The sequence below is a fragment of the Phascolarctos cinereus genome, unplaced genomic scaffold (genome assembly GCF_003287225.1).
Source record: "Phascolarctos cinereus isolate Bilbo 61053 unplaced genomic scaffold, phaCin_HiC Scaffold_2;HRSCAF=192, whole genome shotgun sequence".
NCBI lineage: Eukaryota > Metazoa > Chordata > Mammalia > Diprotodontia > Phascolarctidae > Phascolarctos > Phascolarctos cinereus.
Genome location: NW_027555625.1, coordinates 225,053,471 through 225,070,523, shown reverse-complemented (window position 1 = coordinate 225,070,523; position 17,053 = coordinate 225,053,471). Strand labels below are relative to the sequence as shown.

Below are 17,053 nucleotides of genomic sequence, written 5' to 3'. Positions count from 1 at the left end.
TATTCCTGTTTTTCCCATCATGACCCTGGGAGAGAGGTGCTATTATTATTCCCATTTTAAGGATAAGGAAGCTGAGGCAGACAAAGGTTGTGATTTGCCAGGGTCACACAGCTAGTAAGTGTCTGAGGATGGGTTTGAACTCGGGTCTTCCTGAGTCCAGGTCTGGCGCTCCGTCCATTTCACCACTTCCCGCCATTCAGAAAGGAATGGGATGTAATCACTTAAAAAGATGATAACTTACCAACCCTGGGAAGGGCAGGACTGAAATATAAAAATTCAAAGTCAAGAAGAGATCTGAAACCAGATTGGAATTAATGAGTTATTAATAATAACTAGCCTTTACCTAGGACTTTAAGGTTTGTGAAGCATTTTACATATATTATCTCGTTTGATCTTCACAACAAACCTGAGAAGTAGATGCTGTTACTATCCCATTTTACAGAGAAGAAAACTAAGGCTTAGAGCAGTTGTGATTTGCTCAGGGTCACATTGCTAGTTAAATGTCTGAGGCAGAATTTGGATTCAGGCCCTCTTGACTCTGGGGACAGCTAGGTGGTACAGTGGATAGAGTGTCAGGCCTGGAGTCAGGAAGACTCATCTCCCCGAGTTCAAATCTGCCCTCGGATGCTTACTAGCTGTGTGACCCTGGGCAAGTCACTTAACCTCTGCCAGCCTCAGTTTCCTCATCTGTAAAATGAGCTGGTGAAGGAAACTGCAAACCACTCCAGCATCTTTGCCAAGAAAACCCTGAGTGGGGTCACAAAGAGTCAGACACAACTGAAAAATGACTGAACATTCCAAGGCTAACCCCCTTATCCTCTGTAACTGTGTAACTCTGTAACTAGTGGTTTATGTTAAGGATCTGTGAGAAAGGTCACAACTGTACCTTAGACTTTTTCTTTAAAGTCTGGCTTAAAATGAAACCTTATTAAAACTGATGATATGGCTATGATAAAGCTCACTTTTTAAAACAGAGAAGCACATATATTTTTAATGACTGTTACCATGCCAGCCTATCACAGAAGCCTTCTGCTTGGGCAGCAATCTTCACCAGATAGCAGCATGCCTTTATCAAAGGTTCAGTTTTTTTGAGGGGTGAATAACAGTAACAGCTATCATTTACATAGCCCTTTAAGGTTTGCAAAATGCTTCAAGTGTTATTTCATTTAATCCTCATTATAACCTTATGAGATATTATTATTATCTCCCATTTTAGTCAGTCATTCAACAAACATTTATTAAGTGCCTACTGTGTGCCAGGCACTGTGCTAAGCATTGGGAATATAAATATAAAAAAATAGTCCCTGCCCTCAAGGAGTTTACAATCTAGTGGGCGAAGACAACCCACAAGAGAGCTGAAGGAGGGCAGTATTAGAAGGGACCCAGGAAGAGGCGTGGGAGATGACAGGGCCTGGGGTGGGGGGGGGAATGAAGAGATGAGGAAGGGTGTCTGAAGGAAAGGCACATGGAACAGAAAAGAGATCAGCTCTGCTTTAGCCAAGAGGAAAGAACCAGGAGCACCAGTCAGAAGTTGTAGAGAAGCAAATTTAGGTTTGGTGTAAGGCAAAAAACCTCCTAACAATTAGTGCTGTCCAAAAATGAAAAGGGCTGCTTCCTCACAGGATAGCCTTAGGAAAAAACGGGGTAAGGATTTTTGTTCAGGTAGGGTGGGACTAGATGGACTCTGAGCTCCCTTTCACCTCTGGGGTGGGCCCTGACAAGCAGATGGACAAAAGTGGTTTGGAGGAGAAATGGGCCATTCCCCAATGTTCATGAGGACGAGCACAGTGAGTTGATATCCTCACATTCCTTATTTTGCCAGATCTCCTAAGGAACTGATCTAGAACAATGAGGAAGTGGTGACAATACTCCTACCACCACTTAAATGTCTCTTCTCCTTCCTCTAGGTCTTATGGGTGAGAGAGGTTCTCCTGGGCTGCCTGGCCTGAAAGGAGATGATGGGGCATTGGGAGCTCCAGGACCCATGGGAATGCGTGGATTCAAAGGTACTAATGATTCTCACAAAGACTCTGGTTCCCCAGGGTCCCTACTTGTGCCCAAGCCACTAGTTGTCCTTCCACAGTGCCCCCATGCAAGGGGATCATGACCTGTCAGAAAAGGACTGGAAGGAGCCAGAAAGTACAACGCCCCCCTCCCACCTACCACCACCACCCACACAAAGTACAATACCAATGGCATGTTCCCAGTCTGGAGAAATCACACCTCGGCCTTTCTCCAGTAGTTTCATATTTTAAAAATTCAATAATATCCCTTTCCCCCTCCTCTTCATTATCTAATCCATTTCAACAAGAATTGATTTAAGTTATGCAGGGTACTAGAAGTAGAAAGAATAAGTGAGAAACAGTTCCTGCCCTTAGGAGCTTATGTTTACTGGAACTGTACTTTACAGATAAACTTGCCCACCAATACTTCTTTATATTTCTCCCCTTTCTTCACATGTAACAGTCTGTTCCTTCTTTTAGCCCCCATTTGTATATTTTTAAAGCCCCTCTTTAACCCTGGGTAAGAGATTCTCACAACATAAATGGCCTGGGCATACTTCAGTGGATTTTCTCTTATTCTGGGGGGTTGGCTCAGAACTCCCAACCAGGAAATCTATGCAAATTTATGCATTATATTCATATGTGTGTGTGTGTGTGTGTGTATTACACACACACACACACACACACATATATATACATACATACATGCATACATATACATATCTCAAAAGCAAGGAAAAAGTAGAAATCCTTTGAACCACCACAACTAGTCCTAATTATGCATATAGCAGATGCCCAGAATCTCAGTCCCAGGTCTGAGGGCTCCTCTGACAGAGATCCCCTTTCCGTATAATTCCTATCTTGGTTGGTACTCACAGAGCTCCTGGCTCTATAGCACTTGCAGCTGATCCATCACATTCTCAGACAAAGCAAAGACAAGTCTCATCTTTCTGTCCCCTTTCCCCCACATAAGATGAGAAAACTCGTTGATTCCTTCTCTTTACCTCCTTATTACTCTTCTTCCCACCCTGCTTTAGTCTATCCCAGTTACCAGCCCTATCCATCCCAGTGAATAACTTGGGGCAAACAGGCTTTATTTTTCCTAATGACTCAGACAGAAGAGACTCAAAGGTCGCAATACCCTAGCACTTCTTATGTGTGTGTGTTTTTTGTTTTTGTTTTTGTTTTAGGAATGTTGAGTTCTACCATAATTTCTGGTGGAGCTATGCTTAAATCCTGTCCAGAACGTCCATATCCTTTGTTTACCTGTTAACTCCAGCCTGAGGGAATCTGTCCTTTGTCAGTAACGCTTCATTCTTGGACTGCATTCTATTCAGTCTGTCAATGTGTTGGTTTTTTCTTTCATTTTAGGTGAAAGGGGTCCAAGAGGAGAGAAAGGAGAAAAAGGAGATCGAGCCGGTGACACAGGTAAGGAGTGTATTAATGGTGTCATCTGTGGATGAATTGACATTTTTGTTACACGGAAACTCCTACAGCAGTTGTATCTGAAAATTTGAAGACTGAAGAGGCCCTAAGAAACACCATCTCTCCCCTGCTGCCAGAAGTTATGGTAACCTTATTCCTCAAGTGTTCAGATAAGGGACAGAATGTTCTCAGTGACTTAGGAACATAGCACCACAGAATGTTAGCGCTGGAAAGGACCTTAGAATTGGTCTGATCCAAGCCACCTCCTTTCTACCATTTTAAAGATGAGGGAAAACTGAGGTTTAGAGAAGAGCTATGACTTGTCTAAATTCATACAGCTAGCTAAGTGGTAGAGCCAGGATTAGTTTATGAGCCTCCTGACTCCCTGACGATCATCCTTACACACATTTATGTGCTGTCAGAACTAGAACAGAGTTTGTTGTTGTTTCATTAATTTATTTTCAGTTTTCAACAATCACTTCCATAAGCTTTTTTTTTTTTTTTGGTAAGGCAATTTGAGTTAAGTGACTTGCCCGGGGTCACACAGCTAGTAAGCATAAGCTTTTGAGTTTTAAATTTTTATCCCTCTCCCCTCCTCCCTCCGCAAGATGGCATGCAGTCTGATATAATCTCTACATATATGTTCCTATTAAACGTATTTTCACATTAGTTATGTTGTAAGGAATAATTAGAGCCAATAGAAGGAACCACAAGCAAGAAGAAACAAAATAAAACAGAAGGGAAAAAATGGCAAATAGTATGCTTTGATCTGCATTCAAACTTCATAGTTCTTTCTTTGGATGTGGGTAGCATTTTCCATCATGAGACTTTTGGAGATGTCTTTGATCCTTGCATTGATGAGAAGGGCTAAGTCTATCAAAGTTAGTCATTGTACAACATGGCTATTACTGTGTACAATGTTCTGGTTCTACTCACTTCCCTCCATACGAGTCTTTCCAAGTTTTCTGAAGTCTGCCTACTCCTCATTTCTTATAGCACAATAGTATTTCATTACATTCATATACCACAACTTGTTCAGCCATTCCGCAATTGATGGGCATCCCCTCAATTTCCAGTTCTTTGCCACCACAGGAAGAGCTGCTATAATTATTTTTGTACATGTGGGTCCTTTTCCCATTTTTATGATCTCTTTGGGTACAGTCCTAGAAGTGCTATTGCTAGGTCAAAGGGTATGCATATTTTTATAGTCCTTTGGGGCTACAGCTTGCTCTTCAAAATGGTTGGATCATTTCACAATTCCACCAACAATGCATTAGTGTTCCAATTTTCCCACATCTTCTCCAACATTTATCATTTTTCTGTTTTGACATGTTGGCTAGAACATGAGTTTAAAGATAATTAATCTGTAATACCTTCATTTCGTAGATGAGAAAAGTGAGGCCCATAGAGGTAGAGTAGATAGAGAGCTGGCCTCAGATTTGGGAAGACCTGGGTTCAAATCTTACCACTTACACCTGCTGGCTGCATGAACCTAGGCAGATAATTTAACCTCTCAGTGCCTAAGTGGCATAGTGGATAGAGTGCCACACCTGGAGTTCGGAAGACTCATCTTCCTGAGTTCAAATCCAGCCTCAGACACTTGCTAGCTAGTAAGTGTGACCTTGGGCAAGTCACTTAACCCTCTTTGCCTCAGTTTCCTCATCTGTAAAATGAGCTAGAGAAGGAAATGGCAAACCATTCCAGTATCTTTGTCAAGAAAACTCCAAATGGGGTCATAACTGAAAATGACTGAACAACAACAAAAGTTCCCAGGCAGTGGTCTCAGGCTATATGAGTTGCAAAGCAGGTGCCAATCTGCATTAGGAGTTTCCTATACCACTGAAATAATAGGTCTATTCCCCTCTCCCTCCCATTCCCCCACCCCAACAAAAGCAATGTATTAAAATTTTGTGTCCTTGCTGTGGTGAAATCATCTTGTCTTAGTGTCCTATTCTTAGGATTTTTAATAGGTCCCCCTACTTGTCTACTCTCCCTCCTCTATATGTCTCTATATAGGCCTTAATATCAATGATCCTTGAATGTTAGAGAGGCTGGTGGGCTTCTTGTTTCATCATCAGCTAAGGTTATGGGGATCATTTGGGAGAAAAAATATCCAAGAAGCCCAAATTGGCTAACTATGCTTCAGTATGTTGGGATTTTTCAAGTACCAGCTATGGGCTGTCTGAGATCATCAGAGTTAGAAATGACCTCAGAGGGCTCAAGTCCCACGCTCTCTTTTTACAGATGAAGAAACTGAGTACTCTTAAGAGATGTTAAATGATTTGCTCAAGGTCACACATGTAATGAGTATTAGAACTGGGACTTGAACCCAGCACCCTGGGCTACAAATCCAATGTTCTTTCTACAGGCTGTTAAAGGTGATGGAAAAAATAGTTTTTGGATCATAACTCTGGAATCAGAAGGGACTTCAGAAACCATCTAATTAAGCCTCATTTTATAGATGAGGAAAGTAAGACCCATGGAGATTAGTAACGTGCCCAAGGTCACATAGTTATAAAACATCTAAGCCAAGCTTCATCTTCATTATTATTATAATGATCAGAGGACGTTTGCTGGATTCCATCATGCTGCCCCCATATCTAAGACACAAGCTGTTTCTGTTACTCTAGGTCAGACAAGCTACTAACCTGACTCAGCATTCAGAGTATGGCCACCCCATCTACACAGAGAACCTGGGTACAGGCCCCATTTAGGAAAGCATTCTAAGTTCTTGTGGAAGGGCTCAGGCATGACAACCAATGAGGACTCACTGGTTTGACTGAGGTCATCAAATCGTTAAGTTTTGCTCTCTGTAATGACAATGATGATAATGATGATGATAATGGTTAGTATTTAGAGTTTCTACTTTAAGATTTGCAAAGCACTTTAAAGGCAGCGAGGTGGCTTCAGTGGCCTGGAGTCAGGAAGGTATGAGTTCAAATACGACCTTAGACACTAACTGTGTGATTCTAGGCAAGTCATTTAACCTTGTTTGCCTCAGTTTCCTCATCTGTAAAATGAGCTGGAGAAGGAAAGTGCAAACTGCTCCAGTATCTTGGCTATGAAAACCCTGTGGACAGCACGGTCCATGGAGTTGTGAAGAATTGGGCACGACTCAACAGCGACAAAGCACTTTACCTATTCCAATCTCATCTAAGCCTTGTGGTTGCTGTGACTGCCTCATAGCAGGGCTTCTTAACTGTTTTTTGGTGTCAAAGACTCCTTGACAGTCGATGAAGCCTGTGGACCCATTCTCCGAATGATATTTTCTTGCTGTTGTTATTTTGTTTCTGGTTCTCCCTGTATCACTCAGGCTGGAAGTGCAGGAACCACTCCCAGAATCAAGCTCAGTATTCATTGGCACAGAAGCTTTTACCATCTCCACTTTTCCAACCTGGGCTGCTTTGCTCCGATTTAGGCAGCCTTCTGTTCCCAGAGACTCGCCATATTGGTGTCAGACTTAGCCCTACCGCAACTCAAAATTCCTGAACTCAAGCAATGCACTGGCTGCAGCCTCTCCACCAGCAGGGACTATTGGCATATACCACCACATCCAGCCAGAATACTGTTTTTAGATACATGAAATAAAAATACATGAGATTGGGGCAGCTAGGTGGCCCAGTGGATAGAGCACCGGACCTGGATTCAGGAGGACCCAAGTTCAAATCCAACCTCAGACACATAGCACTTACTAGCTGTGTGACCCGGGGCAAGTCACATAACCCCTCTGCCTAACAAAACAAAACAAAACAAAATACATGAGATTACGAAGGAACCCAATCACATTTAAAAAGTTATCAAGATGTGTTGTTGTTTTGTTGTCGTCGTTGTTTTTTAAACAAGTTCATGGGTCCCAGGTTAAGAACCTTTGTCTTAAAATGGCATTTCCAATCGTCCACTGCAGAACTAGGAGAAGAAAAGGAGAGAGTCCTATAGACAGGTGTCATTATAGTCCAGAGAAAATGAAAGAACTAGGTTTTCTCCCTTCTCGTTTCTCTATAGTCTTCAGAATAAGCAGGACTTCTGTAGTGACTGAGGGGCAGTGTTGCAACCAATAAAATATCTTTCCCTTTACTGCAACCTTTACCCTAGTTTGGAGATCCAGGCATCTGGAGGGTACCTTCTCTTAGGAAAGGTGCCCAAGTCCAGGTTAGAAGACAGCTATAGAAACATCACACATGACTGAGTGAGCTAACTAACCAAACTTTAGCATAATTATTGTAATTCACAAAGCCAAGCAAAGTACTTCACAGTTTTCCTGAAGCTACATATGATTCCCTTTCTGTGGCTGCCTGAGACTTCACTGGGAGTGACCCAGACAAAATGGGTAGTTGGCCTTAGAGATTAAAACACTTTTTTGAGAAGAAATAAACAGAGCCTGGGGATTATTTGTGATCTCTCTGATGAATCCAAGTCACACCCATGCTGGTTGAAAACTACATTCTGTTTTTTTGTGTAACCCTGTTTGCTCACCCTGTCTATTGGTACATCTTTTCATGAATATGGCCAAAGTAACCTTGGATGGTGGTGACATTTAGTTTTGTGAAGTAAATAAATCCTGTCGGGGGAGAAGCAGTGGAGGAAGAAAGCACAGAGACCTTTGAAAAGAAGATAGAGGAGTTATTTGTACAAGACAGAGCCAGGATAAACTGTTTATGTGTCCTGCACAAAGCTTGAAAAATCACATACATGCACACCCCACCCTGTGGCTTTAGGTTTTTACTATAACACATGTGATTTGACTGACTACAAATATGCACACATATACATATATGCAAACAAATATGGCATATATATATGTGTATATATATATCTCCCTATATACCACGAAGAGCAGAATTTTCTATGGTGATGATAATGGCAACATTTTGCATTTATGTAGTACTTTTAACATTTACCAAATTCTTTTCTCATAACAACACTGTGACATGCAGGTATTACAAATATTATTATCCACATTTCACAGATGAGGAAACTGAGGCTCATAGAGGTTAGATGACTTACCCAAGATTAAACAGCTTGTAAGTATCAGAGCTAGAGTTAATAATCCATCCATCCTCCCTCTCTCCCTTCCTTCCTTCTTTCCTTCCTTCTTGCCTTCCTTCCTCTCTCCCTCTCTCCTTCCCTTACTTCTTTCTTAGATATGATTTTAATAATACAATGGTTATATTATGTTGTATATATTATATTATAATCTAGCATTTCTATGGGGGCAGCTAGGTGGTACAATAGATAGACTGTTAGACCTGGAGTCAGGAAGACTCATCTTCCTGAGTTCAAATCTGGACACTTAGTGACTGTGTGACCCTGAGCAAGTCACTTCACTCTGTTTGCCTCAGTTTCCTCATTTATAAAATGAGCTAGAGAAGAAAATGGTAAATGACTCTAATATCTTTGCCAAGAAAACCCCAAATAGGGTCATGAAAAGTCAGACACAACTGAAAACAACCACAAATTTTTATAGGATTCTAAATTTACCACGTACTTTTTCTTTCTTTCTTTTCTTTCTTTTTTTTTGGCTAGGCAATGGGGTTAGGTGACTTGCCCAGGGTCACACAGCTAGTAAGTGTTTTGTGTCTGAGGCTGGATTTGAACTCAGGTTCTCCTGACTCCAGGGCCAGTGCTCTATCCACTGCGCCACCTAGCTGCCCCTTCAAGTACTTTTTCTACAATATCTCATTTGATCCTCGTACCACTGTGGGATAGAGGTTATTATTATCTCTCAATTTAGAGATGAGAAGACAGGCTCAGAGAAATTAAGTGACTTGACCAGGGAGGCCCAGCTATATCTATCTGAGGCAAGATTCAAACTCAGGTCCTTTTGGGTCTACATCCAGAGCTTTTGCCACTCACTATACTACACTATTCTGCCTCTTTTGTTATAATTAGATGCATTAATTTTTTAAAAGTGATATTTAAAAGTGGTGTTCATTGTATTCCTATAAACATTGCACCCTAATCAGCTATCTACCTTACCTACCCACTCTGCCAAAGGGGTCCTTAATGAAATCATGGGCCTTTCTAGCATATTCCTATCGGTACTCTGTTACTTACTGATGAAAATAACCATTCTTTCATGCCTTGAAGAAAGTGTGTTCATGAGATGAGTGATTGTGTAAAAGAAGCAAACAGAAATGATCACCCAGGGGTCAAATTTCTGGTGACAGAGATAGAAGAAAGAGAGAGAGAGAGCATTTCTTAAGCACTTGCTATGTGCCAGGCACTGTGTTAAGCATTGGGAATACAAATATAAGCAGAAAGAAAAACAGCCCCTGCCTTGAGGAGTTTACATTCTGTTGAGAGAAGATAGCACATGCAAGCATGCTGGATATCAAGGTGGGGAGAAAGGAAGACTATCTATTCAGGGATAATGCTACAGTTGACAAAAAGAAATGGAGGCCAGAATGGGTTGAGGCAAGAGTGAGGTGAAGAATGACTGGGGTCCTTCCCAAAATGGTGGTCCTAGGGAGGGAGTCACCAATGAGGAGAGGAGGGCCCTAGGGCCTCTTTGAGCACAGTTAAACTAGCCTTCAAACACTAGATACTTTAGCCTGTTATATAGGAGGCCATTTTGGTAGGACTTCCTGGAGCTCACATTCCATTGATATAGCCTTTGGAAACCCAGGAACCCTTCCACATAATGGATAAAGCACCTAAACAAGACTTCAGCAAGTCCTTAATTAGAGAGCTTTACATGCCAGAGCACCTGCAAGTTGTCCAAGCACTTTCTTATCTGGGGACAACAAAAGTCATGTTGTATACCTACTTCTTTTTTTCATTTGATACTCACAACTTTATTTTTTTTATGTTTTTTTCCATATGCTTTTGAGTTGAAAATTTTTCTCCCTTTTCCTTCCCCCCACCCTCCCCAAGATGGTACACAATCTGACATAGGCTTTACATTTACATACCCATTAAACATATGTTCACATTAGTGATGTTGTAAGTAAAAATTAAAACCAATAGGAGGAACCATCAGAAAGATGAAACAAAACTCAACAGAAGGTAAAAATAAGTGATAGCGACAGGACTTCCATAGTTCTTGCTTTGGATGTAGACAGCATTTTCCATCCCGAGGCCTCTGGAGATGTCTTAGATCCTCGTAATGCTGAGAAGGCTTCAGTTTAACATTCTTAGTCATTGCATAACGTGGCTGTTATTGTGTACCAAGTCCTCTTGGTTCTGCTCACTTCATTCAGCATCAGACCATATAAGTTTTTCCAGGTTTTTCTGAAGTCAGCCTGTTCATCATTTCTTATAGCACAATAGTATTCTATTACATTCATTATACCACAACTTGCTCAGCCATTCCCCAATTGATGGGCATCCTCTTAATTTCCAATTCTTTGCCACCACAAAAAGAGCTGCTATGAATATTTTTGTACATATGGGTCCTTTTCCCATTTGTTTGATCTCTTTTGGATATAGCCCTAGAAGTGCTATTGCTGGATCAAAGGGTATGCATATTTTTGTAGCCCTTTGGGCATAGTTCCAAATTGTTCTCCAAAATGGTTGGATCATTTCACAACTCCACCAACAATGTATTAGCGTTCCAATTTTCCCACATCCTCTCCAACATTTATCATTTTCCTGTTTTGTCATGTTGGCCAATCTGATAGATGTGATGTGGTACCTCAGAGTTGTTTTGATTTGCATTTCTCTAGTCAATAACGATTTAGAGCATTTTTTCATATGACTATAGATGGCTTTAATTTCTTCATTTGAGAACTGTCTGTTCATATCCTTTGACCATTTATCAGTTGGGCAATGGCTTGTGTTCTTATAAATTTGTCTTAATTCTCTATATATTTTAGAAATGAGGCGTTTATCAGAGAGACTGGTTGTAAAAATTCTTTCCCAATTTTCTACCTTCCTTCTAATCTTAGTTGCATTGGCTTTGTTCATGCAAAAACTTTTCAATTTAATGTAATCAAAATTATCCATTTTGCTTTTCATAATGTTCTCTATCTCCTGTTTGGTCATGAATTCTTCTGTTCTCCATAGATCTGACAGGTAAACTATTCCTTGTTCTCCCAGTTTACTTATGGTATCAGCCTTTATATCTAAGCCCTGAACCCGTTTTGACTTCATTTTGGTATATGGTGTGAGATTTGGGTCTATGCCTAGTTTCTGCCTGTATACCTACTTATTGATGGAACCACTGAAGTCCTCTCACTGGGGGACCTAGAAGTGACCCTGGGATCTTACAGGCTTCACCAATGGACCACAAATTCTGTCAGGTCCTCCCAAAGTGGTGAGTCTTCCAGGACAGGCCTAGCAATGGGATAGTGTACCCACTATCCAAGAATTAGCCTTCTTCATTTCAAAGAGATACATGACCAGAAGATATTAGAGTCATTTGCCATTTTCTTCTCTAGATCATTTTATAGATGAGGAAACGGAGGCAAACGGAGTGAAATGACTTGCTCAGAGTCACACAGCTGGTAAGTGTCCAGATTTGAACTCAGGAAGATGAGTCTCCCTGACTCCAGGTCCAACACTCTATCCACTGCACCACCTAGCTGCCCCCATAGAAATGTTAGATTATAATATAATATATACAATATAATATAACCCTTGTATTATTAAAATAATATCTAAGGAAGGAGGAAGAAAGGAAGGAAGGGAGGGAGGGAGGGAGGAAGGATGGATGGATTATTAACCCTAGCTCTGATCTTGGCTAAGTCCAGGCAAACTGGACCTCAGTTTCCTAGGGTAATAGCTTTAGAGCTGGAAAGGATCCTAGATGTCATTAAGATCCCTTTAGTCCTAAATCTATAACCTGATGATGTCATTGAGAGTGTCAGAGAACACACAAAATCCCATCCACCTGAGTCTATCAGTTGAGAATGGACAGACATGGGGCAGGGCTGAGGAAGGGAGGTGTAAGGGAGGGATATCTTTGTAAAGGCCACAGAATGAAGGTACCTCTTTAGAAAAACTCTCCACCTCCCCTCGCTTTTCCCATTTCACTAGGGACCCAGAGAAAAGGTTTCACTTGTTGGAACCAGGCCAAAGCATGTGCCATTGGCTTTCCAGAAAGCCCCAGGTCACAGAGCTCAGTGTGTGGTAAATCTCAACAGAGATGGAAACCCGGGCCTATAACTTGTACATGGCCCCGTGGGGATGGGGTGGGGCTACAAAACTGGGGGAAAAGGGTGAGTCCACATTTGCTTGGCTGGGGAATCTATTTGCTGGCAGGCAAAGCTACTTACATCAAGGCCTGACGTGCCATTCTTGAGATCGCTTGTTCTTTCCCTCCCTTCAGCAACCTACATCCTCTCTGGGCTTGAGACTTCTGCTCAGGATCTGGACTGAGCTGTAGGCAGCCCATTCCTTGGACTCCACCACTTACATAAAACTAGCTACCTATTGCCTCATCCCTAAATCTCAAAATAAGGATTTTGTAGAATATCAACGAAACTAGCCATGAACACTCCATATGCAGAGATGGAGTTTTGGAACAAGGCCTGACATAGAGTCATAATATATTAAAATGAGAGAGGACATTAGTGATCATTTAGTCCAACCTCAGTTTACAAAGGGGGAAACTGAGAGTCTAGGTCCTCTGACTCCCAACTCAATGCTCTGGCACAAAGGCTTTCATTGTTCTGTTTCTTGAGGGCAAGGCTAGGTGTTTTCTTCCATGTTACTCTGAAGCCCTGAGTTAAACAGAGATTTTTCAGTTTCTGTGTGATATTAAGTCATATATTTCATGCCAGATTCTCCTAATATGTAGTTACTCTGGAGGCATTGTTTTGTTTTGGTTTTTTGTTTGTTTGTTTTTGAGGCAATTGGGATTAAGTGACTTGCCCAGGGTCTCACAGCTAGTAAGCATCTGAGGCTGGATTTGAACTCAGGTTCTCCTGACTCCAGGGCCAGTGCTCTATCTACTACACCACCTACCTGCCCCAGGAGCACTGTTTCAACCTGCTTCAGGTTGCCACTTAGCAAGCTTAGGGCAGAAATCTATGTATATCCACAGAGTGAGATTACCTGCCAGGAATCTCCAACCCTTTTCCTTTCTTTGTAGTAGGTTTCAAAGGGTTCAGAGGAAACATAGGTAGGAATCCATGGACCAAAATTCTATAGGGGAAGTCGTCCAAGGAAGGATGGGAATATTTCAAGGATGACATTTGAAAGACACAATGGGAACAATTCTGATGCAAGAGACAGTGTGGTGTGGCGGAGAGAGTGCAAGACTTGGAATTGGGAAGACCTGAGTTTGAAGGTAAGTCAACTTACCTTCCATAGGACTCTGGGAAATACACTTACATTTCTTAGGCTTCAGATTCCTCATCTGTAAAATGAGGAGGTTGGACTTAATGACTGCTAAGATCCCCTCCACTTCTAAATATGTGATTATGAAAAAGGAGAATTGTCTAAAGACAAGCCATGTAGATGCCCTCACTCACCAATCAGCTTAGATTTTAAAGATGTGGCTGAAGATAGAAGCAAGAACAGTAACAAGGCTTAAAAGGGTGCCTTGCAAAATCCCATTTTAATAGTATCAAAAGTGTTAAAACTCAGAATGAGCTGAACCTGGTGAAAAATATGTTGTTTTTCATCTGGGGAAAAAAAGAAGAGAATCAAAGAAGGGACTGGATCACTGTTCAGGGTGGATGGGCTTGTGACAAGAGAGGACAGAGGGAAGGCAGAAATGCTCAGTTCTTATTTTGCTTGTGTTTTCTGCCAAGGAGAATGCTCTTTGGACTGCAAAGGACTGAACAAATATGGCTACTAGGGAGTTGATATTCATGTTTAAGTAAGTAGAGCATGGTAGTAAGAGAGTACTTACCTGCCTTTGATGGGTTCAGGTCACTGGCCCAAAAGAGCTACATCCTCTGATATTAATCTTACAGATGTCTTTGTTGAGCCCCCATCAGTGATCTGCGGAAGATCAAGGAAAACCAATGTATTGTAGAAGGATAAATATCTCAGTTTAAAAGAAGGAGCAACAGTATAATCTGCAAACTGTAGGCCAGGGAGTCCATCACTCAGTAAATATTTGTTAAGCACCTACTACATGCCAGCCAGTCTGCTGAGCACTGGGGAAACAAAGAAAGGAAAAAAATAGTCCCTGCCCTCAAAGAGCTCATATTTTAATGGAGGAAACAATGTAAAAACAATGACCATGAGCTTGACTTGGATTCCTAGCAAAATTTTAGAATGTGTTATTAAAGAGCTGTTTAGTGAAAGTCTAGGAAAGTAAATGGCGATCCTATAAAGCCCAGGATGACTTCATCAGAGATACATCATGCTAGACCAGGGGTTTTCAACCTGGAGTCTATGAACTATGAAATATTTTGATATCCATATTTTAATGTAATTGGCTTCCTTTATAATCCTCTGTCAGTCAAACAATAAACATTTATTAAACCTCTACTATATGCCAGGCACATGGCCTTAGTTATGTACTAAACACTGGGGAAATGAATATGAAAAATATAAAGGTAGCTCCTGCCCTCAAGAAGCTTACAGTCTAATGGGGAAGCTAAAAGAGGGGCCTGTAGAGTATAGGGAAGGTACCTAGTATGAGGACATGATGAAGAAGTCTAAAGGAGAACAGTCAGGTGGGAAATAAAGGCCTGGGTGCCTTCCCTAAACAGAGATTTTAGGAGCTCTTTACTCCACCCTCTATTCACAGGGGTCCCAGGGGTAGAGGCTACTGCTGAGGTGTGAGTACCAGAGCTGGTATTATTAACCTTTCAGGGTGATGAAGCTCTGGGAGGCATGATGAAGTAGTCCAAAGCAGTGAAATAGGCTTCCTCTGTAATCCTATTAGGCCCTATTTACTTTTTAAAAAATTATCATTTATTTTTAGCATTCATTAAAAAAATTTTTTTAGTTCTAAATTCACTCCCACCCTCCAGCCCCTCCCCCACCCATTGAGAAGGCAAGTAATATGCTATCAATTATACATGTGAAATCATGCAAACACATTTCCATATTAGCCATGTTGCCAAAAAAAAAAAGACAAAACAAAGACAAAAACAAAAACAAGAAAAAGAAAGGGAAAAAATTACACTTCCATTTGCACTCAGAGTTTGTCAGTTCTCTCTTTGGAGGTGGACAGCATTTTTCATCATGAGTCCTTCAGAAATGTCTTAACTGTTATTAACAATTGTCATTGTTATTGTTATTGATCAGAGTAGCTAAGTCTTTCATAGTTGATCATCGTTACAATATTGCTGTCACTGTGTACAATGATCTCCTGATTCTGCTTACTTTACTCTGCATCAATTCATATAGGTCTTCCTAGATTTTTCTGGAAGCATCCACCTTATCATTTCTTATAGTATAATAGTATTCCATCACAATCATGTACCACAACTTGTTCAGCCATTCCTCAATGAATGGTCAGCCTCCATTTACTGAGTCACCTCCTTCCAGTGGGGGCCCTAGAAGATCTAAAGTAGGTTGTCCAGCAGCCTGTCTCTCTTAGTCCTTATGACCCTATGGGGCCTATGTTCTTCTTGTAGGTCTCTGTCCATAAGGACCATATTCAGTCCTGTCTTTCGTAGGCATCAAGGAGTGACCAAATTAAATGACTATTAGGCTTCAGAAGCTATAGGCTCCCCAAAGTGGCCACTAGTTATACCACTTCTGAAAAATGGGTGCCACTCCCATGACATAGGCTTATATCTAATCACTCCTAACCATAATAAAAAGCAGAGTGCCAAGCACATGAATCCCTTGGAGCACTCCACTGGAGACTTCCCACCAAGTTAGACCTTGAGTTATAATGGCTACTTCAAACAGCTCCAAATCTATCTAAGTGAACTCTAGTCTAGCGCACGTGTTTTCATCTTTTCCCCAAGAAAATCATGATTTAATTAAATGCTTGGCTAAAATCTGAATAAGCTACATTCAATATTTTTACATGATCTATCAATTCAATAATATGTCCTGAAAACTGAACAAAGTTAGTCTAGGAGAGAATTTCTTAATTTCTTTTGTGTCATAGACACCCCCCCACGCACACTTTGATAGTCTAGTATACCCTATAGACCCATTCTCAGAATAATGTTTTAAAATGCATAAAACAGAATTACAAAGGAAGCCAGTTACACTCCTTTGTCCTACTCCATCATTTCCCCCAGGAACCTCATCATTCTGCAAGGTCTCATCAGCCTGGGGACTCATACCTCATCCTGTGTGATCTTCAGCAGTCACTTGACCCCTTTCAGTATCCGTTTTTTCATTTGCACAATGAGAGGGTTGGCCTCTGAGATCCTTTTCATCTCTGAATCTGTAATCCTATGATCTTAATGAAAAGTCATATTAAAAATGAATGATGTCCAAGCCAAAGCATGCCTTTCCAACGGAAGTTAACAAGTAAGAGACACATGCAATTCTCTAGCGACCTCTTCTGGCTGATTATGGATGGACACTCATGAGAGAGGAAAAAAGGGTATTAAGAGGTAAATTTCTTGATTCCAGTGACTATGATCTTGGCAATCAATCAAAAAACATTTGCTAAGTGCCTACTAGGTACTAAACACTAGTGACATACCAAGACAAAAGTAAAGCTGTCCTTGTCCTCAAGGAACTTACACTTTAAGGATAAGACGTACATAAATTTTGTTGCTGTGGAGTCTCTCTTCGTGACCCCATCTGGGGTT

At 41.1% G+C, this 17,053-nt stretch overlaps 1 protein-coding gene across 4 annotated transcripts in view; it reads left to right on the top strand.

Moving 5' to 3' along the window:
* The window catches only part of SCARA5 (scavenger receptor class A member 5), a 143,670-nt gene that overhangs the window by 82,410 nt on the left and 44,207 nt on the right, over positions 1 to 17,053 (top strand). For all 4 annotated transcript variants that reach the window (XM_078149825.1, XM_078149824.1, XM_020983997.2 and 1 more), the window contains 2 exons: positions 1,908 to 2,006; positions 3,375 to 3,431. In XM_078149825.1, the coding sequence (XP_078005951.1) occupies positions 1,908 to 2,006; positions 3,375 to 3,431 (156 nt within the window). The remainder of the gene's footprint in view (positions 1 to 1,907; positions 2,007 to 3,374; positions 3,432 to 17,053) is intronic.